General features: G+C 48.4%; 1 protein-coding gene across 1 annotated transcript in view; it reads right to left on the reverse strand.

The window, feature by feature from the left end:
- Positions 1-25,600, reverse strand: part of LOC144162859 (muscle, skeletal receptor tyrosine protein kinase-like) — a gene marked incomplete in the record, with an annotated part of 645,867 nt that overhangs the window by 127,192 nt on the left and 493,075 nt on the right. The window contains 1 exon segment of the mRNA XM_077693565.1: positions 13,186-13,491. Coding sequence (XP_077549691.1) covers positions 13,186-13,491 — 306 coding nt within the window.

Consider the following 25,600-nt stretch of genomic DNA (forward strand, 5'->3'; position numbering starts at 1 on the left):
AGCTTGCGCTTATTGTGGTCACAGAGACGGACAGAGGAAAAAAAAAAACACTTTTCCGAGAAGACGGCGCCGTCTTCTCGGGAAAGTATGTTTTTTTTTTTTCCTGTGTCTGTCTCTGTAATAACAGCAAGCGCAAGCTTACCTTCATGTTACACCAACAAGCCCGACATCAAGCTCTACTAATCATTATGTGCAGAATCGGGATAGAAGCGGTGCGTACCGAATGCTTGAAAGAGGAAGGTTAGGAGGGAGGGAAAGGTTGTTATAAAAACAGGCCTGGGGCAAGTTTTCCAGCGGCCTCACTTCCGGTGAGCTCGAATTCAGAAAACCAACGCCCACAAATTAACAGACGCACCCAGGAAAAGCCGCCTCCACTAAGAATGTGGGAATGCTCCGAGCCGCACGCTGTAGGCGTCAACACCACGCAGCGTTTCTTTTTTTGGTTAAACACTGATGATAAGTATCCAGAAAAAAAAAAAAAAGAGAAAAAGATCTAGAGTTATTTCCCTAGCAAATTTGTTATTCTCCAGAGTTAAATACCGTATTTACTCGAATCAAGGCATAACCTTCTCATGCGTAGCATTCTTTGCCCGGTTCCCCACAGCGAGGACCGTGTAAAGCCCTGCACTTCCACAAAAATGCAGATTTTGCTGAAGCCTCACCTGTAATCGTTCTAAGAGCGTAAATAGAGATAATTGGTCGAGGAGAATTTTGAAAACCAGAAAGATAAGAAAAATAGAAAAAAATGGCGAGAAGTGGCGAACCATGTAAAGCCCTGCATTTCCACAAAAATGGAGATTTGGCGAGTTTCCACCAGTAATCGTTATAATAGCGTCAATGGACCAATTGGTCGAGCAGAACTTCGAAAAACTAAAAACGTTTGTTTGTAAAAAACTCGCACTCCAGACAAGCGTCATAAGAATGCTATGCATTAGTGGAAAATTCTCTGAATTTCCGCAGATTTTTTTTCACGATCGCAATGTCCAACGTACGATCGGTGCTTAGATTCAAAAAACATAAATTACCCCCCCCCCCCTCCTCCTGAAGACACACACAAACTTTTTTTTGGCGGCGGTATCTCGACGAGACGGGCGCAGGGAATAATGTGTATTCTACAAACATTCAAGGGAAACAAATGAATGCAGCTCACACTAACGCGTAGGACTTGAAGGTAGTGAAGCTGTATGCAACCTTCCCGACCATCACGAAGGCTTAAGTTCACAATTTCAGCCAATTCAATTTGCTTCTTCTTCGCTACCGCAATGACCTTCACTCCATCATTGTTGCTGTAAGTGTGAGTTTTTTTTTCATTTTTTTTTTTCGAAGTGATAAGCATTGGACATCACCTTGGTGGGGCGTACGCTATGACGTGTTTTTCTTGTTTCGAGCAACTGTTGCCACGATTAAGAAGTCCCGCCTTCACGCCAATTCGCAAAGAAAAACATTGCAAAGGAAGCACGTCTTCTTTCACTTTTCCTCATTTAAACGCAGCTACCGTGGGTAAAATGCTCCCCAAGTAAAAAGTGTACCGAGACACGTTGAAAATCTGTATTTTATACATAAATAATAAAATAGGGGTAGCGGACGGGCGGAAGCGTGTAGAGCGGAAAGGAAGATCGCGCCAGGAGTGACTTACGTCGCATAAGCGAAGTCGAACGCGAAAAGAGAACAGTGCCGCCAGCGCACTGCGCCCCACACATCCAACGCAGTGTGTAAAGTAATACATGAGAAGCAACAACGCGAAGGGGAGAACGGGACTTCGGTCAACGACCGACGTCGTCTTTTTCCCCCGCTCATAGAAGAGTTGCTCACATAACACTTAGGCATCCTTCACGACGAACGGCGCCGGGCCGGAGGAAAAGGCGATACCACGATGGCGAGAGAGAGCCGAGAGGCAAGGATGGCTTCCTGATAAATGAAGGCAGTTGCAGGATGGTAGCGAGTGCATAGGGGGATGCTGGACGGGGGCTATACGAAATGTGCGGCGCCCCATTCCAAAACGGAATCACGGTTATGTGCAGTTTCCGCGGTGCTAAGAAAAAAGAAAACTGCAGGCCTCAGTGTAGAACCCTGCGGCACACCCCAATGTGCAAGGCCCACAAGCGCGCTCCCGTATTAAATAATGCCGGCCGCCGGGGACAGTATATAAGCGGAGCTCGTGAGAAGTGTTGGTGCTGTCCGTTGAGAACAAAATAAAAAGAGAGGAAAAAAAAAACGAGTGAGAAAAAAGAATCATAAAAGAACCGGGGTGGAACGTAAATAGTAGACGGGTGGCGAGGGGCATCATTTTCTCGTTTTCGGTTCGTTGGGTCAGCCGAGGAGTCGCGGAGAATAATGAGGTCCCGGGCGTACGGGCGCGGTGGCGCCGATGCGAGAAGTGCTGAACGAAGGCGCAAAAAAGAAAAGGGAGGGAGGGCGGATGAGTGCTGGACGGTGCGAACACTTGGACACAGTGTTGCCTTCGCGCCAGTGCTCGGGCAAATGGACAATGCGCCTGCACCGGCGCAGACACGCTAAGCCCGTGTTCCTCTACGCTAACCATTTAAGTCACGGTGCCACATCCGTTGTTTGTGCGAATACATGAAGAGATACAACGTACTTAGGCTGTCATTAACTTAAAAATACCGGTGCATATAAGTATGCTGCTCGCCGCATTCGGACATATTTATTGTACAGCATCAACAATGAAACAATGGTGCTCGTTAATACGAAAGGCAAGCTACTCTAACCCTGGTATTCTGAGTTCGTTTTTTGCGCCGAGAGCACGTAGTGAAGACACACACACAGCTGGCAAGGCAAAAAACACGCTGCGCTGCGCAGTCGGCGTTGTAGGCGCGAACGCGCAGTGAACTTAGATGCAGCCAGCGGCCCCTTGTACCATGTTCTGATGGTATGGTATGTACCCTTACTAAAGAGCTTATGGTGGGACCCTGTCCACCTCAAATTTGGCAAGCCTGTAGTAACAAACGCTCTCTCGGAAGGGTCAGGTAAGCTTCCTCAACCGAAAGAGGTTATGGTGGGAATCTGTCTACCTCAAATTTCTTTAGCTTTTGTTTTTGTTACTCATTGGCTTTACTTCGAAAATATTTTGGAGCCTCGGCTTCCTGTTCTTTTATTTTTCTAATCGGCATTAACCTGCTATAGCCTAGCTGATGCAGGGTTGTTCCAGTTTTTATTTACGTTGTTTTCATCCGTTAGGGAACATAATTTTTTACCTGTTCTCCCTATCCTCCTCTCCGCACCTTCCCCTTTTTTTGGAAGTAACGAGCGATAAGACGCTTTCACTCCGAAACTGCACGAGGCGCTGGCTTGACCTTGGCTGAGCTTAAAGGTCAGACGGACGGAACGAGGCGTTTTCTTGGTTTGTCCTTCAAGTAATAGAGCTTTCACTCAAAAGCATACTATGATACGGACGACGGAGGACAACTCAGGAAATATATTGCGACAAGAGATTCAAGTACGCGAGAAAGATGACAGCACAGTAGTGACCCAAAGCGGCATCTATTCCGAGGCAAAATACGGCTATTTTCGACGTTGCTGAAAAAAAAACTCGTGCGCAAACCTACGCCACAGCGCGCCCTATAAGCTCACACTGGTGTTGCGTGCGCTCCTTCGCTGAGTGCGGTTAATGGGTGAGGTTTCATGCGTTCTCGTAGAGAGATAAGGCAATTTCTTTCACCTGAGAGGGAATTAACGAAACAAAGCAAGACGCAAGGCGACGGAAGGTCAACGTGCGGCAAAAAAAGGTATTTGCTCTGCTCGCGAAGGACAGGATGAAATATTAAAAAAAAATGAATCAAAACAAGATAGCGGGGCACTTGTGGACGACTAAGCGGTAGTTCTAAGACACTTTCAACCAATAATAATGAAAAAGAAATACAAAGAAATGGCTCGCTCTTTGTCTGTTTCCAAAGAAATGATAAAATTCAACTCAAGAAGACAGGCACAACGAAACGGAATCGCAAAGTGCGGCTCGGAAGAAAGCCTCCTCGCTTTTTGACTTCGCGTTCCGGGCAGGCTTTCTATTTTTTTTTTAATTCTCCACGTTCGAAACTTTTGACTCCTGGCGTTCTCGGAGAGCCGGAACGAAGCGCTGCCGGCTCCTCCTCGTCTTGCTTCTTTAATGACCCCAAGATAACGATGTCGGGATCGTTTGGCCGTTTAATAAACCTCGTCGTCCTCAGCTTCTTCTTACCCGTTAATTCAAAAAAAAAAAAAAAAAAAAAGAAAGACCGCGGAGAAAGAATTAGAAACGGCGATGGTCGCGAGGGATCTTAAGCTTCAGTAAGGAACGGGCAAGAGAAAAATTGCATCGAGAAGGACTTAACGACTAAATCGAGTTGAACGAGAAGGAAAAAAATATTCCCGATCACTGTCTTTATACTACTTTACGTCTTTTTTAAACGAAATTCTACACGTTAGGTGGCACACGCAGTCAATATGGCGGGCGAATTTCAATAGCTTTGTTCGAATCAAATACTCGGTTCCAGGATCGTTTCAAGCTAACGGTTTTAGAAACCGGAAATTTGGCGGGGACCATTAACGACGTCGCAGGCACAGTGGTATGCGAGTAAAAAATATTTTAGTGAGCGCACGTCCAGTCTACTAGTGTTTCTTTGTCCACGTCCTTTGAGCTCTTTTTATTTTTTGTGGGGTGTCCGCCTGGTGGCAGAAAAATGAGATTTTCGGGTGCGCTCCGGAGGCGGGTCGTACGTTCAGCCTTTGTCAAAAGTTTGTATGCCATACCAAAAGTTTAAAGAGGAAAAAATCCAACGTGCAAGCGCACCTCTTAGGTGAGACTGTAACGTCTTATGAACTAGGAACTACCTAGCCTGACTTCCTTTTTGTGTGACAATTTCTTACTTTCTATGAATGACCCTTGGATGACTTTCTCGCTGTCATAACATGATACGTTTCCCCTTGAATATGCTCCCTTTCGAAGCTTTTGCTGTGAATTATTTGTGGCCCAGAAACATTTGGCAGAGACTGTACGTTTGTGTGAAAGAAGAAACAGCGCAACGAAACCGAACGGCGCGAAAAAAAAAAAACAAGAAACAGACGGCACCAAAATGGGGTGGCGTTGCGCTCGTCACCGACTGCACTGGAAGTAACAAAAACTCGCCTTAAAAAAAAAGAGAGAAAAAACGAAACGAAACGCAAAAGCTACACAGAAAAACATAACGAAAGGGTGATAACAGCATTACAAGGAAAATTTAAGTGTTCCCCTTGCGATAGCGGACGGCAGTTACAATAGCAACGTATCCGCTGGTGTACGGGACTCCGCGAAGAATGCCTACACAATTTGCTCCACTTGCGGACACGATGTAGGTATATAACCAGGTACCACGTTGAAAGGCACGTAGGCGCGTCGCCTTGCCACATCAATAAGCAAGAGCACAGCCTTGGAACATTTTTTCTTAGGCTGAGCTATTTGTAATCAATTTAAACAATCAGCTATTTTGCCACACTCGGATCATAGCTTAACGTCACGCGACACTCCAGAAGTTATTTCACTGGAAGTATCCCGTTATGTTCCCTGTCATATTCCCTATTCCCTATATGCGCAACGAAGAGCGTTAAAAACTCAATCGCATTTTCTATGCCCCCGGAGTTTCCTTTTCGTACAAATGCGACACACAGTTCAGCGAACAACAACGGACAGTCAGCCACACGTAATAATCGCGAGCTTCGTAAATACGCGGCGCAAGAGGAATGAGCAACCGTTGTCCTCAGTTTAATTAACTGCCTGAATCTTGTGAAAAAAAAAAAAACTGTGGTTGATTCCTCTGTCATAGGAACCAGTAAAACACGAAAGTGAAACGGTCAGCGAAATCTGCGGCAGAGCATGATTTGCGGGTCGGCGGCTGTCTTGTGGGCGAGTTTGGAGAGCGACGTCCTGCTGGCGGGTCAGTTCGGCAAAGGTTTACTGGCATAATTTCCGTGACGGATATGACGTCAGAGAAATATTGGTGTATCCCGGCATAAAACAGCTTCCTCTTAGAATATAAAAGCCGAAAATGAACAACCCTAGTAAAACGTACTCTTACTAAAGGTTGCTTCCCCGCAAGAAGACACTGTGTGCAGGGGTGCACCCTTTACAGCCCACTTGCTTCGTCGTACTGGCGTCGTTTCCGTGACGGACTTGACGTCAATGAAATCTTGGTGTATCTCGGAATAAAACACTTTCGTGTTAAAACAAGAAATCTGTAGCGGGGAAACAGGAATTCGAGAACACGGCAGCGTTATAGACAAAGATGAGAGACCACACAGGGCATCAACTTTCCGCGGTTGAAGTTGGCGTAGTCTGTGTCTATCCCCCAACGTTCTTGCCTATTAAAGCTGCAATGTTTTCGAAGCTCCACCGTCAAATCACCAAACAACCCCGCATTGCTGAAAAAAAAAGAAAACAAAAGGCGCCTACAGAAGAAGGTAATCGCATCAAGACTACATCACTCCAAAACAACAGGGCTTATGGATTTTACCACCGTAAGGTTGTTACGAACGGGAAGGCTGTAGGCGCAAGCCGATTTCCGACTCAGGCGTCGCGCAGCAACGAAGACGGCTTTCGAACCCAAACAACGGAACGTGCGTCCGCCTACGACAGTGGATAAAACCTTCGCTTCCGGAAAACACAGAAAAGAACGAAAAGAAAAGGGAAAGTACTGAGTTCCTAGCGAAGTCAACAAGCCAGTGTAACAGCTTCAACGAGACCTCCTTCGCGGGCGACAAAAACAACGGAGATGCTAGCCGAGGGCGAGAGCGGTGGTCGACGCCGGAGCTCCCGAAATTGGCCCCGTCGTCCGCCGTTCAAAAACTCGTTAGTACGTCGCAGCTGAAACGTCGCAGCTAGCGCGCATTACCGCATTACGGCTGCATCCGAGCAGAAAAGCCCGTCACGCCGGTTCTGACGACTAAGCTATTTCCGACGCTCTTTTAGCTTTCTACCCACTCCCACTGCTGACTAGTGTCCCCGCTGCCTCGGAGAGCTCGATAAATATATAATAACCGAGCGCGCTAGCTGTTCCCTCTGCGTCCAACTTCGACACAAACACCGCCTAGGAGCTCTAATTTTTGTCCTCTATAGCAGCAGCCACGAGCCTGACACTGCTCAGAGCGAAAGGGCGTCAGTGAAAGCGAATCACGGGAAGGCGGGAGAACGAAGATGAAAACGAGAAGAACAACAAACACAGTCCTCCAGCCGAAGCCAATATTGGAGACCGGGGTTACAGATAGGGTCGCGGCGAGGCGGCGGCGTTTTTGAAAAGCCCACCACGTTCGCCCTGCCCGTATACACCCTTTATCCTCCAAATCTGGCTCGGAGAATTCGATTGCCGCGCCGCGCCTTTCCCTCCCGTCTAGTTCCTCGCCCTTCCCGGCTCCGTTCTTTCGTCATTTTCCAGTTCCATGGCGTAGGAGCCGCACAAGTCCGCTTTCTGGGCGACAAACAAGCGACGGTTATTTCAGCCACGTCCGCGCACTGGAGGTTTCCCTTCTTTTTGATTCTCTCGTTCGTGCCCCCGGATGTAGAGCTCCCAGGCGAGAAAAAGCCACCGAAAGAAATGATAAAAGCGAAGAAAAGGAAATGCAGCGCTTGCAAACGACACACACACACACACACACACACACACACACACACACACACACACACACACACACACACACACACACACACGCACACACACGCACACACGCACACGCACACACGCGCACGCACACACACACGCACGCGTACGCACACACACACACGCACGCACGCACGCGCACACACACACACATACATACATACGAGAAGGTGAAAAGAGCGGTGACACGTGCACAACGCAAAAAACGCTGCAGTATATAGCAGGCACATGCAGAACTTTCCTACACGACAAGTGTCAGGTAATAACGGTTGTTCTATATCGGAATCTAGAACATGAATCAGATTTGCTTAGGGCCGGACGATTCGTTAGCTAATACTACGGCTACAAAAAAGACTTCCGAAGGCCCTTGCATGCATTATCTATCTGTTAACCACACTTTTCTAGTCAGTAGCCAACTGGCAAAACTTCGCGTAGCACAGGTATTAGGCAACCTCAGGTTTATACGAGCACCCTTATAATTTGGTGCGCTGCGGTTTATCAAACCATGGCCCCTGAGAGAGAGATCGCAAAAAAAACAAACACAAATACAAATAGAAGGGCATAATGGACTGTCGCTGCTTCGCATCGCGGTGCATAGATGAGAACGATGGTTTTCGGACAGCGTGCGGACAGTTCTGAAACAGGAAGAGAGGATTTGTGCTGTTCTGTTTAGCATATGCTACATTTCTAATGAATCACACGGATGAAATTTATCCGGAGCGGGATCTCTACATCTTGATCCGCGTTAGCATGACTGAAAGGACAGACACGCAGGCCCCTGAAAAAAAAAAGCGTACAGGACGACCACACGATTAGCGCTAACCGTGACGGTGACCTGTACCCATATTTGCGTTCGAAATTCACGCCAGCTTACTAGGCATATTCGAACTACCGAAACGCGTGGACGTGATGAACGAGGTGTGGCGCACGCCAATCAAAAATCACAAATAGCGATGCGCAAAGGCGCGCGAACGTATCCAGACGCGGAAACAAGGGAGTATCCACAGACAGCCAGGCTTGGATCGTAATTATGACATACAAAGAATACAACAAAATAAAGAACACGCTTTAAGCTACGTGGAAGCACGCTGCTACGGTGGTGAATGCCGAGGGAAGCAAGCGGCTCACAACGCGAGGCATATGGTAGCGCGTACACCGGTTTCTACACGAACAAGTGAAGGCTCTTTCACCGCCGTGCGTCGGCCACCCCTTGCCCCTACACGCCACTCCCGTCCTTTTTCTTCGAGCGCCGTTCCGTTCTTGGTCCCTTCGCGGTGCCTTCCTCTTCCTTGCAATCTTATTCCACCGGGACGTCGTAATCAGCAAAGATTAATTAGCAGCCTCGCAACGAAACGGAAGACGGGGTGAGGGAAGGAAGCGGAGGCTGCACCGTAACGGAGCCGTATACACGTGTGGGACCACGCTCTTCTACATCCTCTGACTCCTCTCCATCCTCCCTCTACTCCCCCCATCTCCTCCGCCCTTCCTTCAGCGGGGACCGGTGTAAGGAAGCGTCTCGCGGAGGAGCAAGCCTTCGTATAGCCCGCCCAACCATCTGAGCGCCCACGGGTGCCGGGGAGTAAAAATTCGTAATTTAATTCTGTCCAATTAGAGAGGAGCGGGTCACGTGATGACTGCACGAGAAAGACCGCCGGACCCCTCGCGAACGTGCCTAGTTTCCTTTGGATCCGGCCTTTTCGTTGCTTCTCTCCATTTCTTTTCTTCTGGCACGCAAGGGAGTACCGTGCGTTTAACTGAACTCATCCTTAGGCAAGACAAGGCTCGAAGTTGGTGAAACCCCCCCATGGGAGTCTTGGTCAGCCATGATTACCGGCAGTGCGTCGTTTTATTCGAGTGTATGTATGGGTATATTCCTCGTTTATAAACGCGCGTGGTAAAAGTGGGATGTGAAGTAATTATTTCCGGGTGGTCGGGGGAGGCGTTAGCGATTTTGGAATTTTTCGACCAGATTCAGCGAAAATCCCTAAGATGGAGTAAGTTTCCTCGAAGGAATATTTGACGTTCACCTCAATGCTGTCATACGGCCACAAAGGAAGCCTGTACAGCTTTATCAGGACCTCGCAGTTGAAGACGAATTCGTCCTAGTTCATGTTAGCTCAGTTGGTAGAGAGACTGTCCTAGATAACCGGTGGTCCCGGGTTCGTATCCTGGACTAGGACGAAGAATATATAAAAGGGGAGACGGCCCCAATGTGGTCAGCGCGGGCGAGCGACCAGATAATGTCACATTGAAAACTAAGGTAAGCTGCAAACCTTCGTCATTGTGACGGCAAAGGAGAGGGTAGCGGCACCTGTTGGACTAAATGATAGCGGCCGCAATTCATATCGCGGCAGTGCAGTGAAATGCCGATCGCGGCGACAGCGCAGTTTCTTCACCCGCGGTAGATGGCGCTAGCTTACAGTATGCGAAGCGCTTGTGACATTATCTGGTCGCGCTAGGAAGCCTCGTTTCCTCTTCAGTCTTGCTCTTGCTCCGTGACCAGGACGAATTTTCCTTTAACTGCGAGGTCCCGATAAAGCTGTACAGTCAAACCCGATTATAACGAACCCGGATAGAGCGAATTATGCTATATATCAAACAAAAAAATCTCAGTTACAAAAATACATGCGAAACATATTCCTTATTACGAAGTTCACATCTGATATATCGAACTCGGCGCGCCTAGAATTGCCGCCAAAAGGCCTGGTCTCGGAGCGGCGATTGAGATGTTGACTTGCTTCGATGGAGATGTTGAGCCTCCCATGAAGCGATGTGACTCCCGGCACTTTCCGTAACTGTTTCCCACGCGCCTCTCTCATAATTAAACCCTCCCATTCAGCCAGTCCGGACCAAGATTGAAGCATCGATGAACTGTGAGAAGAGCTCGCCAACGTTGCCGATGTTGTACTGACAGGAGTGCCCTTCGAGGATTGCCTGAGTGTCTAGGATGACGTTACCTTCACTGTGAGCCCCTCGGACGCTGTTGTCGGCGTCGGCGTACTGGCGCTGCTGGAAGCACCGAAGAGGCAGGGTATGCCGCGAAGGAAAGCCGTCCGATGCTTAATGAAGCGCTTTCGGCAGTCAATGTACTCCACCAATATTGCTTGGATATTGAAGGACGCCGACTGCAACTGATGCAAATGATGTCTTATGGAGAGAATGCTGTGCTAGTTGACGCCGCCAAAATGACACTGAAAACAAGAATCACCGCTTTTTGGAAAAGTAGGTAGTTACAGCGGAAAGTGGCTTTATTGCTTGCAATGAATAGATAGTTTTGTGTATGGCAATGGTATACTTTATTATGTTCGTTTCTGCATGCGGGGATGGCAGGACGAGGGGGTGTGAATGTGTGTGTGTGTGTGGGGGGGGGGTCCCGCGTATTGCGAACTCGTAACAAAAAATTCGTTATAGGCGGGTTCGGCTATTTCGAACTATTGGATATATCGAACTGATTGTGGCGCATATTGCAGTTCGCTATAACCGGGTTTGACTGTACAGCTTTCCTTTGTAGCCGTACGGCTGCATTGAGGTGAATGTCAAATTTGACTTCGCAGTTGGAATATCTGAATTTTGCTTAGTAACTAAAAGGAATCGTATTTGTAAACGCGCGAAATGACCAAAGTAAACGCGTGTTTCCACCTGATAATACAGTTTGAGGACAGACTGGTAAACCTGGCTATTTATTTGCAGATGTGTCAACAGCAATGCGAGAGTTATTCAGCGGGAAACTTCGCTAGGATTGCAGTCGGTCATTCCAGCACTGGCTGTCTTCATCGTTTCGCAAGACGCACGTCACGAACTATGGACGCGTAAGTTATGCGACTCGCGCTAATCTAACAGAGTGACGGACAACTCAGACAGTCGCCTGTCTTAATCTCATATTTTAGAACGGAGACGTTTCTGCATTTGTGTGCAACTTTCTTCAAATCAGTCTCCGATAGACTGCCAGAGGTGGAAAGTCAACTTGTCTCAGAGGTGGAAAGTTCCAGAGGTGGAACGTAAACCGCGGCACAGTGTGCGGCACTTTCAGGCAGGGTCAAGAAGGCGTTTAGGTTACCTTCAATTAAAAAAAAAAAAAAAAAAAAGAAAAAAAAAGAAAGTGTGCTGTTAAAAAAAAAAAATTTGCGCAGCTTTCACTAGTGGTGCAAGGCTGGAGAATTATCGGGACTCAAGTCTCTCCGAGCGATGATTACGTCGTCGCTCGGAGAGACTTGAGTCCGCCTACGCGGCTGGGCGTATGTCGTGCCGGGTGCCTACCGCCGGCGGAGTGTTTTAGGGCCGAAGCTCCTTAAGCCATGGGTCTGTCCATCCCTTGTGTCTCGTGGTACGTGACCGCCGCATGCTTTCGGAGATGTCGCAAAGTGGGCCGCGTTGCACGCGCAAGAACCGGCTGCAACCGGCAGCGCAAACTCGGCACCGGGAGCGCGAGCTTGTCTGTGTTCGCCAACGGAGGCGCGAGCGCACGCGCACTGCGAGGGGGAGATCACGCAAGAGATCACGCCACGAACGCAGGCAGTCGTTCTCGGAGATCGAACGAGACGCAAGGACCTTTGTTCGTTTCTTCTCGTCTTGTTCGGGCCCAAGTTCGCCCTAAATAAAAGTTCTTTCTTTACCGTTGTGTCCCATCCTACGTGACAAATTGTGGTTGAGGTGCGGGGTAGTCCTCGATGGCGCGGGGTCTTTCACCAGGTCTGGGCCTGGGAGCATTGACTCCGAAGCCCCGTAGCCCGAGTTCCCTGTAGGGACACCGACGGTACATGTGTCCTGCCTCGCCACAGTGGTAACAGAGGGGGAGTTGACCGTGTACCTCGCACCCAACCTGTCCATCGGGGACGTCAAGTCGTTCATAGACGCTGCGTTACGTGACTACGACGACAAGTACAAGAACCGTCCGTTTGTGCTGGTTGGGATGTGGACCTCATTGCCGATGACTGGATCGTGCAGCACATGCTTTTCAAATACGCACTCAGATGTATCCATATGAACCCTACCACGATCCGAGGAACGTGTATAGACTTAGTGTTTGCAAACTTCCCATTGCAGCCAGTACAAGAACCTCTCTCGCTTCATTTCACAGATCATAAAGCCGTCGTAATGAAGGGACCTCGCAATCCAGTCATGACAACGACGAAATGAAAAGAACAAACGAAGAAACGAAACAACAAACGAACAAGAACAAAATAAAAGAACAAAATAAAAGTTGATTTGTACAATGTACGCACACAGTCTTACGTCTTTCTTAATGATGTAATGGGCGAACTTTCACGGGAGAGTTACGGTTACCGATGATCTCCCCCTCTCGAGCTTCGCCCCACTTATCATCATTCATTCCGTGGATATGGCGTGTTTTTTTTTCTTGGTATTTTTTTTTCGAACGCCAACGGACCAAGCTCAAGCTTAAACAGCTCTGCTGTAAAAAAAGCTGTTGTTGTGCGGTGAAGCCCGATGTAGGGTTCGAAGCAGCGCCAACGCTACTGCAGCACAAAAGCTCCGCCGAAAAGCGAACAAGTTAGGTAACTTCGAAAGGAAAGCTGCCTCAGTTGTGAGGGAGGGGCGGCCTTACCGTGGACGACGAGATGCGCGGGCTCGGAGCGCGCCACCCCGTGGGCGTTCCTGACGATGCAGCGGTAGGGCCCCGAGTCTGCGACGTCCACGCGGTCTAGCACGAGGGTGCCGGAGTCGAGCTGGCGCCAGGGCGAGCTGCCCTGGCTGGACAGGCTGCCTCCGTTCAGCTGCCACAAGATGCTCGTGCCTCCTGCGCTGCCATTGGACGCGGAGGAGGAAGAGGAGGACTCCAAGAGGCAGGGGAAGGCCACGCGCGCACCCTGGACGACGGTGCGGTTCTTGGGACCCTCGACGATCACCGGCTCTGCACGGAAGAGGGAGAGGAAGAGGCAAAGGGCACGGAGTCGTTAGTCTCGCACTGTTAAGCGGAACGTACAACAAAGCAAACCACGAAATTCGGTAGAATCGACAATTGGACTAGTTTGTTCATGTACAAAGTGAAATAGCGCAAAAGACAAGGACGGAAGAACATGAGACACACGACGGTGCCAAACTCGCAACTGTTTGTTTTAGTAGGCAAAAATACATTTATACGTAAACTAACAGAACGAACACAGAACAATCCCTACGCCAACCATGTAAAGCGGGCGTGTTTAAATTTCGGAGATGGTCTCTGTACCAGAAGGTTCGGCATAGAAGATGTATCGCCGCGGCGGCTCTGAAGTCGGTATTTGGGATGTTCTTCAAATAATGAAACAAACAAAAAAAGAACACAAATTGAGATATTGCGCGCCGTAGTTACAACGAATGTGCTAAAGGTACGTCGTAGTGAGAGGCTATGAATAGCTTACATAACCTGCACATTTCTAACGTTCGGTGATTTCTTTTCGTTCATGGCCGTTTTTTGTTTGCTTCCATCAAAGACAGACCTCTTGCTGACGGGAATCGAACATCGCACCTGATGTGTGAAGGGAGAGAACAAATGGCTGAAGATTACGATACTCCCTAATGCGAAATTTGTGCGCAGCACAAACTGCTGTCTTCTCGGCAACTGCGCATAGCTGTTGCGTCTCAGCTATGCGCACAGCTGTTGCGCGATCAGCGAACTCACGGCGGCGCGCGCTACCGTATCTCGCAGCGCGTCGCCGCCGCCGAGCATGTCGTTGTCAATCGTGTTTGAACATCCCGCACAAATGTCACGTGGTTTGGATGAGCCGCGGAACGAGGAGGACGACGAAGAACCGATGTACGTGCGGCACGCAGCGCGTGCTGAATTTCTGCGCTTTTTGTGAACTCGAAAAAAACAAGACGCTTGCTTTCATGGATACCCGGTTTTTCGTCTTTTTTTCTGAGGCGCCACCAGACGCGGAGGCGCGCTTTTTACACACGTGTCTAGCACGGCCTCGGCATTCTGCCCTCCCCTTCCACACTTTCGCCATTCTTTCATCCTCCCCTTTCCTGCAGGCTCATTTTCGGTGGCCTCTTCATTCTCTCGGTTATCTCGCAGCGTGTCGCCGCCGGGGAGCGTCTCGCGCCCCCACGGCATTCTGCCCTCCCCCTCACACTTTCGCCATACTTTCATCCTCCCCTTTCCTGCGGGCACGTCTTCGGTGGCCTCTTCATACTCTCAGTTATCTCGCAGCGTGTCCCCGCCGGGGAGCGTCTAGCGCCCCCACGGTATACTACCCTTCCCCTCACACTTTTGCCACCCTTTCGTCCTTCATTTTCCTAGACTTCAGTGTCGCCTTCGTTCGCTCGGTTACGAGGGACGACGGCGGCGTCAAACCACAGTAGCGAGCGCTAAGGGCTGCGCACTAGCAAGGAAGCGGACCAGTGCAGGTCAGGAACCTGCCGGGAAGCAAATGGCTTAAAATTTAGTACTGTCTATTATCCCGGCAACCGTGAGAAATACCGTCAAAGATTTATCAAGGCAGTCGCCTCTCATTGGCTAAGGACGCTACGCGGAGATTCTATTGCATAAATATTATCTAAAAAGCCGTGTTTGCAGCTGCCCCTGTAGCGCTGTACTTGGTTTTAAACGAGAACGCTCAGGTTCGAGACCACCACTGCGATGTTTTTTTTTTTTTAGCTTTCAGAATTTTTCCGTCATCGTGATTTTGTTAATACTTTTTTTATACTCTGGTTTGTACTACATTGAGATCGACACAAAGGACTTCTAGAATGGGTTGAATTACGTTTAATAAAGTTTGTGTTCTGTGTCGTTGGGCTGGATTTGGGTAGGTTATGACGCGTTCGGTTAGATTACGCTAGGTTCGGTGAGGTTATGTTATGTTAGTTTACGTTGGGACGTAATATTTTTCTGCAAATTTTAGACCAGCCAGCTTTTATGGGAACTGCCGTCAGAATTTTCCGGGTGTAATTCTCACGGCTGCCGTGAGATTAGATGCAGCCTTAAAATTTTGAGCTATGATCTAACCCCTCATCAAAGCATTCTGTCCACCAGATGGCGCAGCGAATAATTTTCATACTCCTACAGTGGTATCAACAGAACTTATCCACGGTAAAAGTTTCTATATCAGAAGCTATGCAGAGCTGTAATGCTGAGAAGCATAGTCGTAAAACGCAGTGACAATGCGCAGAAATAAAATAGAAAACGTAAAAACAGTAGCAAGAAAGCTGCTGTTCACGGAATTACCTAAACCCTATTTTATCTAGAACAAAGTAACTGACAACTACGCTGTCAGCATCGTCACCACTAGCACGCATCCGAAGCGGACTCAAAGACTCAAAGCGCCGAACGCGTTCGCTAAACGGAGGGACCTCCACCAAAAGGGTGAGAGGAGAGCATCTCCATCAAGTCGCCGATCCTCCCCTCTGAAAGAACCCGCCAGTAATACATTAATTTTTCCGCCCTCTCGCAAGCTCGACTTGCAACTTCATTCTACGAACAAACCACGTCGACGTAGAGCAACAACCGGGAAAGCGCTAGCTCCCCCATCCGGTGTTGAAAAACGTGGATATTACGGAGACAGCAAGCAAAACATCACGCACCAACTCAGAACAAGCTGCGTATTCATCAGGCGTGTTCAGCGAACGAGCGAGCATCGCTCGAGCCCGAGGAGACGTCGTAAGCAGAAGTACGGGTGGAGACTCCCGTACGGTGGCGGAGGGAGGCGGAGGAGTAAAAAAAAGGGAGAAATGATGGCGAAGGGAGAAGGGAGATGTAAATGGCCCCGAACTGTTGCTCCTCTATGCAAGCCGGTTCCCGACAACGTCGAGGCGCGACTCGTCTGAAAAACGCTGATTAGAATTACAGTGCAAATGTTCACAGGGGAAATATGGAAGGATGCCAAGCGTTTCTGTGGGGAAGGGAACAGTCTAGGGAACAAGGTTTCCTAAACCACGCCGTCCGTACCCTACATACACTTCTGCTCCCAAAGCGTTAATTACAAGCCTCATTTCGGTGCCCCCATTTCCTTTTCCCGTCATGCTCACTGTTCTCCCATCGTGGGCAATTCCCGTGCCTTCCCCCAGGCCTTCCCCTTTTCCCCATTCAGCGGAGCGACGACTGGACGCTGCATCTGACGAGCGGCCTGTGAGTGGCACCCACTGCTCCTACGTACGAAGTCGTTACCGCTGGCAAATTATGGGGAAAGAAACTGGGGTTCAAGAATACCGAGACGTCTGCGGGTCTGCAGACAGAAATTACAACGTCGGAGGCATAAGGAGTGTACTATGGTTCGCGCAGACGATTCCCCTGTCCTCCGCTTTGTGTCGTCACCAGTTCCGTACAATAAGGCGGGAGAAGTCGTGAGCCTGGTGTCAGTAAAACGTTGCCGGGGTTGCAAAAAACAGAAGAGAGAGAGAGAGAGAGAGAGAGAGAGAGAGAGAGAGAGAGAGAGAGAGAGAGAGAGAGAGAGAGAGAGAGAGAGAGAGAGAGAGAGAGAGAGAGAGAGAGAGAGAGAGAGAGAGAGAGAGAGACTTTAGTGGCCCTCCTTGCTGAGCGTAACCACCCGACAGAAAGGTACCGGGTGGGCGCTTGGTCAGACGACAGCCAGGAGCCCGTGGTCCTTGGCGGCGTCATCCACCAGCTGGACAACCGAAAAGCGAACAATCGGCTTTCCACATATGAACTAACAATTTTCAGGCTTAACTTGCATGAGCTTATAGTTTAGGTAGAAGGGAAAAGGAAATTGTTTCGATTTCAGAAGAGGCGTTCGAAGACTCAGCTCGTAGACTCGGCACAGTCCGACGGCAGCAGCTGGCAGGAGACAGGGCTCGTTTCCGGACACCCAAACACAGCGTAAAAGAGGAAACCCGCGAAATGAAACTGGACAAGAACTGTCATCGCCTGGGCGCAATTTTCATGGAATGTGTCGAGGAGTGGTGAAGGGCGCGCTGGGCGAAATCGCTGGAGGCGTGCGAGGAAGCATCGAGAAGTGACAGCCGCTGGACAGGCAATTTGGCTCCCAGAACGCGACATTTGGGGATCCAGTGCCGCCTAAGGAAACGTAGGACAAACGTTAAGGACTGTTTAGCGCGAATAACAGGTCTGTTCCTAAAGACCGTCTGGTACCCGACGGACAGAACGAACGCTCAGCGGGTATTTTAGTAATTGTTCCCAGTGAACGACGGTTCCCAAGCGCACAGTACCATTGATCTTACGTGCCGCCTACAAATCGCCAAAATCTCAGAAGTGTCTTTATGGGTCGTACCTAATCTACAGGTGCGGTTGTCGATTCCTGGAATGGGTAAACAATCCCACATGTCGTATTCGGTCTTAAGACAGCTATTCACAAGACGGGCGCTGACTCAAACTCAGCCCGTGATGTGAATTTCCTTCTGTCTCTCGACTTTTTTGCGCTATTACACTTCAACATTAATGAACAAATTCGATTTAAGGGGGACTCATCTGTTAACACTCGAATGGAACTTACTCCTTCATGACCCACACGCTTACAAACAATCGTCCACGAACGTGAAAGGTTTCACAAATACATACAGATGTTCAACACGGCCTTATTTGCTTTTTTTAGGAATGTGTGACTCCTGCACTCAAATAAATACACAAAACTCTCACTTGCCAGACAGCTAGCGCCATCTAGTCAAAACTGAATATACCAAACTGTGATTCTTGTTTATTTTTTATTTCATTAAGGAAGGTATATATTTCTAAAAGAAGCAAACCACGCCGTTAAGAATGTATAAATGGATTCGTAAACCGTTTCGTATTGGTACGCGATGCGTTTTAAGCCCGTGAGTCATGAATTTATTTAGTACGTCCGATAGGAATGTGATCAGGTGAGTTCCCCTTAACATCTCCAGCAAAGCATCGAATTTGCAACCGACAGGACCAAGTCGAAATCCAGTTTGCTAGGCTACTAATGCTTCTGCACTAAAAATACGATTCTACGAGTTTCTGTATATCCGCGGCGGCCGCTTTTCTGATGGAGGCGAAAAGCAAAAACGCCCGTGTGTACGAGATTTCGGCGCACGTTAAAGATCCCCAGGTGGTCGAAATTAATCCGGAGCCCTCCACTACGGCGCGCCTCATCGCCTGCGTTGCGTCGGCGCGTTAAACCCTACCATCAATCAATCAAATCAATCGAGTTTCTGTATAGTGTATATTCTAAATATACTTCAGAGCCTAGCCATTTCGTTTGAGTAAAATACAAGTACACTTGTTTTTCAAGTAAACAAAACTGCATTGGGCCCGTAAACCAACACACCGACCATATCATGTCATTTATAATGTATTTCAATTACAGTAAACCTTTCCGCAGGTATCCGCCATTTGTGTTTATTTACAAGGCGGCAGCGCTTCCACGAAATTGGAGTGGGCGTGTAAGTCGAAACAGCAATATCAAAAATACGAGCCCCTAAATTCCCGGGGGGCTTTCCGCCACGTTTTGTGTTCTCCCCGTTCCCGCAGGCGAGTCAGCGTGCGCCGCGACCACAAAAGACGCCCATAAAGCGTTTACGACCATTGCGAGCATGGCTCGTTCGACAGCGACGCGGAAAGTGTTCTTGCGCTAAGCAACGTCAGCAAGCGAAGACGACCGCGCAGGAAGAAAGTTCGGCTCGCGCGCGGTGGTCGGCAATAAATCCGCATCACGAATGCACCCTGAGAACACCGCGAAAGCTGAAGGGAACTGCGTCGAGTAACTCCACGAAATCCTTCGCAGTGAATACACGAGAAAACGGCTAGATGGGGTGGTAGCGTACTCGGCCCACAATTTCAAACGCGAAATTTCGTCACTACGGAGCGAGTTGCAGTAACATCTCGAGCCACTTCCACTAACGTGAAACCTTGGGAGGGGCGAAGCATGCAATGTAGAAGTGGATTCTTGGCGCCTTGGCATTTTTGCCAACGGAGATGAAACCGTTGGGGAGCAGATGTATACAGCTTTGCTATAAAAGTCTCGTGTCTTTGAAGCAGGAAGCTCTCTAGCGCGAGGCGCCAACGAGTGCCCCGGGGTTTTTTTCTAGTACGCGTTGCGGAGCGCTCCAGCGCGAGGCGTGAACGAGTTTCCCGGTGTTTTAGTTCCGTGACTACATGAGACGACGATTACGACGAGGACAGGAGACGCCAACAGCTCCAACCTTTCACGGGCTTCGCCCCTAAAGCGGACAGCTCACTTCGTAAGGTATTTGTGCAAAGGTGAACGGTGCCAAATGAACCGCCAGGCACTCCTTGAACCCGCCGCGGTGGCTCAGTGGCTAAGGCGTTGCGCTGCTGAGCACGAGGTCGCGGGTTCGATTCCCGGCCGCGGCGGCCGCTTTTCTGATGGAGGCGAAAAGCAAAAACGCCCGTGTGTACGAGATTTCGGCGCACGTTAAAGATCCCCAGGTGGTCAAAATTAATCCGGAGCCCTCCACTACGGCGCGCCTCATCGCCTGCGTTGCGTCGCCGCGTTAAACCCCACAATCAATCAATCAGGCACTGCTTGACAGAGGGGATACTGAAAGCACTGCCCAAGTACACAAAAGAAAACTGTTATAAAATGTTTGTGTAGCAAAAAAAAAAAAAAAAAAAAAAAATCTCGCAGTTTCCAGCGTAACAGGCGGGACAAGTACCTCCGCGGGTGGCGTCCCCCCCAAAAAAGAGAGGGGAAAAAAGGTATAACGAGGGGAGGTGGTAAAGAAGCGTATAATAGAGCAGCGATGGTTCTGAACGACTTCAGCATGTGTATTCAGATTGCTACGCGCAGCTACTACTCTGCCCTGTATCCGCGGCTGTCAAAGCGGCGATTCAGCAAATAAAAAAAAGCGCAAGAATACTGACCGTTCCTAATTTAGCATAATGACTCGGCGCAGAATTGGTGCAAATTATTAGTGCCCAAAGCTTTAGCGCCGCAGCGTTGTGAGACACGACGACACGGAGATGCAAAGACGCGGTAGCCACGCCTAGACTGCGCGGTGTTCACTGCACAAAAAAGAAAGTAATGAAAGAGGGATTCAGCTGCGTATCCCCCGAACCGTCGCTAGAATAGGTGGGTACAGCTTTTGACGCCGATTGTAAACGAGCGACGTCGTTTGGAAAGCGGCTACTGCCTCAACGAAGGAGTTGTGCATGCCTAATGTGCAGTCGTCACAGATATTGCATAAACAAAAACCGAAAATACGTCAATGCAGAGAGGAAGACGATGTGCTCCATGCAACGGTAAAGACGGCACCTTTCAAGCGCGTTACTTAGCCCGTCCACAAAGTTGCCATTTTCAGTGCAACCATTGCTAGCACCAAACACCGTACTTGAATTACACCAAAACAGTTTAATAAACAGTTTAATAAACCAACGCTTTTACTCATCATCATCCTGGTTGTGCCCATTGCATTACGAAAGCCTCTCCCCAAAAACCCCCAGCCCCGTTTACGAGCGCTAGCTAAGTCCACCAACTGCTTAACGTGGTTAAAAAGTAAAACAGCTGCCCCCATCATTCAGATGCCGTGCGATCAGAACTTACGCGACGTAGTCTAAGCAATGGCGTCCAAACTTGTGCCTGCTCTTCCCTCCACCAACAAGCAAGCGAAAACAATACAAGTCAGGTGTGCTCCAATAGCCGCGCACTTAAGGTGATAGCGAAGTCGCCGGCAAGGAAGCGCTTTTTTATCGACTCTGAGCAAGGGACGCGCTCCTAAGTTATAAATCAGGAACGCTCAGCTCAGTCGTCGGCAATTCTCTTGCGGTTTACGGCGTAATGGGTCGTTGCAGCTCGCGCGCCGGAAGGCTCGCAAGATATCGACGGTAACTCGCAACAAAGATTAAGCTTCGGTACGCCGGCCGAGATCTGGTCATTTCCTCCACATCTGTTCCTCTCATCCCGCTTTCTTTTTCACCCAATGTTTATAGTGATGGTCTATAGGGATGGTGAATTTTTTAAAGTGTCAGCTGCATCGGCGGGATTTCCGGGTTTGGTGTCGGCTAGGCGGAAACCCCCCCCACCCCAAGCATGCTTCACCGTGAACAAGCGTGTAACGCGGCGAAGCTTACCCTCCAAGCCGCTACCGGAACCGGAGGTAGTGAAGGAAAAGTGGGATGTCTACCGTGGGAAAAAACTAGAAGTGCAGAAAATGGTGCAAGCGAAGATCAAGCAGAAAAGCGAACAATGGATGGCAGAAATACGGAAGAAGGACAAAAGCGCATCCAAGAAGTTTTGGAACCATGTAAAATCACTAAACTCAAAAAACGATAACCATCAAAAATTCCTGATTGATGAGGAGGGGGAACATTTAGAAGGAGAGCACGCGTTGGCGCATATTCATCGAGTGATTAGTGAGAAGTTTAGGATAATAGTGGTAGGGAAACCTGCACCGATAACATCAGCGCCACAAAAGACTGCGGAAAGGGAAATAAGTTTGAGCAACCTTGATTGGAAAAAAGCAGAGCAAAAGGTTTCCCCTCAGACAGCAGTGGGCCCGGACGGAATACCAATGCAACTGATAAACCTACTTGGACCTAAAAGTAAGGAATCGTTTATGAGGGCAATATATAAGGTAATAGAAACCAAACAAGTATCAGAGGACTGGTTAGAAAGTAGGATGAATTTAATATATAAAGGCAGAGGAGACAAAGCCAGTATTGAGTCATACAGACCACTCACAGTAACGTCAGTGGTGTATAGATTCGTAATGCAGGCGATAAAATCAGAAATTCAAGCATGGATGGAAGAAAATGAAATACTTGGGGAACTGCAGAATGGATTTAGACAAGACAGGCGACTGGATGACAATCTGTTCGTGATAACGCAATGCATTGAAATTGCGAAAGCACAGAATAGACCACTATGGATTACGTTCTTGGACATTAAAGGGGCATATGACAACGTAAACAGAGAACGGCTGTGGAGAATGTTGAAACTCCAGGGATTAGATGACGAGTTAGTACAGTTCCTTATAGCAATCTATAAAGACAATAGAGTGCACCTTACTTGGGAAGGACAGAAATGCGCCCGGCAGGTCAACATCCATCGGGGACTGAAACAGGGATGCCCTTTGAGCCCAATACTGTTCATGCTTTACATGGCAGGGTTAGAAAAGAAACTGGAAGAAAGTCAAGTAGGGTTTAGCCTAACCCATATGCTGCAAGGCGAAGTGGTACAACAGCATATTCCGGGAATGTTATACGCAGACGACATTGTTCTTTTAGCTGATAACCAAACCGATATGCAGCGGCTAATAAATATTTGCGGCCAGGAAGCCACTGACCTCGGGTTAAATTTCGGTGCAGAAAAATCAGGAATAATGGTTTTCAATGACGCTATCACCGACGTAGTGTCTATCCAGCAAGGCGAATTACCTAGAGTCAAGGAATATAAATATTTGGGAGTGTGGATAAACGAAGGGGATAGCTACTTAAGTACTCACGAGGAGCAACTTAAGGTTAAGGGAAAGCGAAACGCAGCTATAATGAAGCATAGAGCTCTGTGGGGGTATAACAAATATGAAGTAGTAAGGGGAATGTGGAAAGGAGTAATGGTTCCGGGTCTCACGTTTGCGAATGCTGTACTCTGCTTAAAATCAGACGTTCTATCACGCCTTGAAGTAAACCAGAGAACGGTAGGACGTCTGGCCTTAGGCGCGCATGGAAAAACAACTAACGAAGCAGTTCAGGGAGATATGGGCTAGGCGTCGTTTGAAGTTAGAGAAGCTCAGAGTAAAATATGCTTTGAGATGAGGTTGAGGGCAATGGATCAACGAAGGTGGGCAGCTAAGGTTTTTAGGTACCTATACTTGAAAAGCGTGGACACGCAGTGGTTAAGAAAGACTAGAAGGCTAACGATGAAATACGGAAAGAACAGTGGGGAATCCAAAACAGCCAAGGTAACCAAAAAAGAGGCAAGGCAGATTGAAACGAATAAATGCAGGGAAAAAATGGAAGCCAAAACGTCGTTAGAGATGTACAGGGCTGAGAAGATGAACATCAGAAAGGAAAATTTCTACAATAATTCCCAGGGCAGTGCTTTGCTTTTTGAGGCTAGAGCAGGTTGCCTGCGAACTAAGAGTTTTGTAGGGAAGTATTCACAAAATGATGGGGTATGCGTGGTCTGCGGAAAAGAAACGGAAACTATGCGGCACATCGTGCTAGAATGTGAGGGTATCCATCCAAATCTACATGAAGGGAATATTGGGCTGTCAGAAGCCCTAGGATTTAAAGGTATCACAGAGGAAGTTAACTTCAAGGCTGTCGAGGGGACGAAAAGAAGATTAGAATGCTGGTGGACGAGAAGCAGAGAGGGGAATATTGGCTAGGACAGTTACCACTTGTAACAGAAAAAAAAAGTATTTTGTGCCTAATAAGCTTTTTGTGCCTGCCCTAAGCAGCGCTAGTATTGAACCAAAAGTGTAAAACATAGGTATATTAGTCTTTTTTGGTAAGATGACATGTCATCACCCCGATACAAAGGGGAAACCAATAGAAATCATCATCATCATCATCAACAACAATAGGTGCAATTCTGACGCTGGGGAAATAAAAAATGGCCGGCGATCGCTGTTGTTGTTGTTAAAAAACTTTAGTTTAAACCTGGTTATGTGGCAGTGGTGGTGACTACGGTGACTTGACGGAAACCAACAGCATCAGATGTTGGAAAATTCTCTGGCACAGCTAGGAAAGACTGCAATTTCGCGGTGGCTTTGTGACGCTCCTGGAATGGCTTAGGAAAAGCGGCTTGAGGTTGGTCGTATTAAAAGAGAGATTGATAATTATCCATAACACCCGCAGCCATAAGCATCCACCTCGTTATGCAGTCGTTTGAGCAGTTAGGCCGTTTTCTGTAACCATATGATATTATTTCCGTAGAACCCAGTATATTGACAGCAGATTACTTACAACGCCACGGCCGACTAACTTATTTAATAAAGACAAATAAATGAATCTCACCGCAATGTTAGAGTCGTCTTAGCGGAGAATTACACAATTTTTTTCCGTTTAGTTCCAATAAAACGCCAGTTGCGCCTGTTTTATATCCCACACCCCTCCCGTCGAAGCCCATTTACTGACATGAGACCGAAATTCCCGAATGTTTACAACTCCACAGTGAACTAGCTAATTCTACCTAATAAGTGAAACTCCGCGTAAAATAAGAGTTGTATAAACGGCGAAACGCAATGTGATCCCCCGTCTCCCCCTCCCCAAGATATGTACATTAGATTGAGAGATCTGCACAGCCATCGCGGGAAATTGGGCTTCACAGCAAAGCGTAGCTGTCCACTTTAGCCTACGGACGCCGAAAACGATTGAAATATTCGGGGTATCAGTATCAACTTCACTTTAAGCCGCACCATCAATGAAGGTGTAGCAAAAATTGTTCGCCATCCCGCAATGCGAAAGCTTGTAGACCACTACAAATGGTGATGGGGGTGGCTATGAAATGTTTTTCGTCGTCTCGGCGGGCTTGTCGCTTGCCAAAGTGTACTGTTGGGCGAGTTGGTAGTTCATTTAAAAAAAAAATAGCTACAGCCCGCATAGAAACAAGGACACAGAAAGACAGCGCTTGTCCCGTCGTCTTTCCGTGTCCTTGTTTCTATTCGCACTGTAGCTATTTTTTTAAATTGTCGCTTGCGCTCAGCTAGTGTCACTAGATCAGGATGCAGAGTATCGGCAGTCTTTTCTCCAATTTTTCTGTGCCGCCGGCATGATCATCGGTCAGCTCGCTTAACGTGACATCTGTTTACACTGCGACGGTTTATAAGAGCCGCTATTTTGTCATGCGTTTCAGTCGGTCAACTCTGGTAGGCTTGGCTTGTCCTCCCTGCTGTGCGGCTGCACGCGACTGACTTCGTTCCGAATTCGAATCAAAGATAACGCGTGTAACAGCATTTAAGCAGCAGAAATGTTTACAAAGATGCGGCAAGTGCTGGGGCCTGCCTATACCCTGACGCATGCGCTCAGCGTCCTGGGCAAGAACTGCTCTATTTAGTGACACTAGCCCTGCCTAGCCTTCAAAGATAATTTGCAAACACAATCTTTGCCAGGAACACATGGTTGGGGGGTTCCATTGTTCACAGGCGCC

The sequence above is a fragment of the Haemaphysalis longicornis genome, unplaced genomic scaffold (genome assembly GCF_048455015.1).
Source record: "Haemaphysalis longicornis isolate Haplotype H1 unplaced genomic scaffold, Haemaphysalis longicornis Haplotype H1 scaffold_12, whole genome shotgun sequence".
Taxonomy (NCBI): Eukaryota; Metazoa; Arthropoda; class Arachnida; order Ixodida; family Ixodidae; genus Haemaphysalis; species Haemaphysalis longicornis.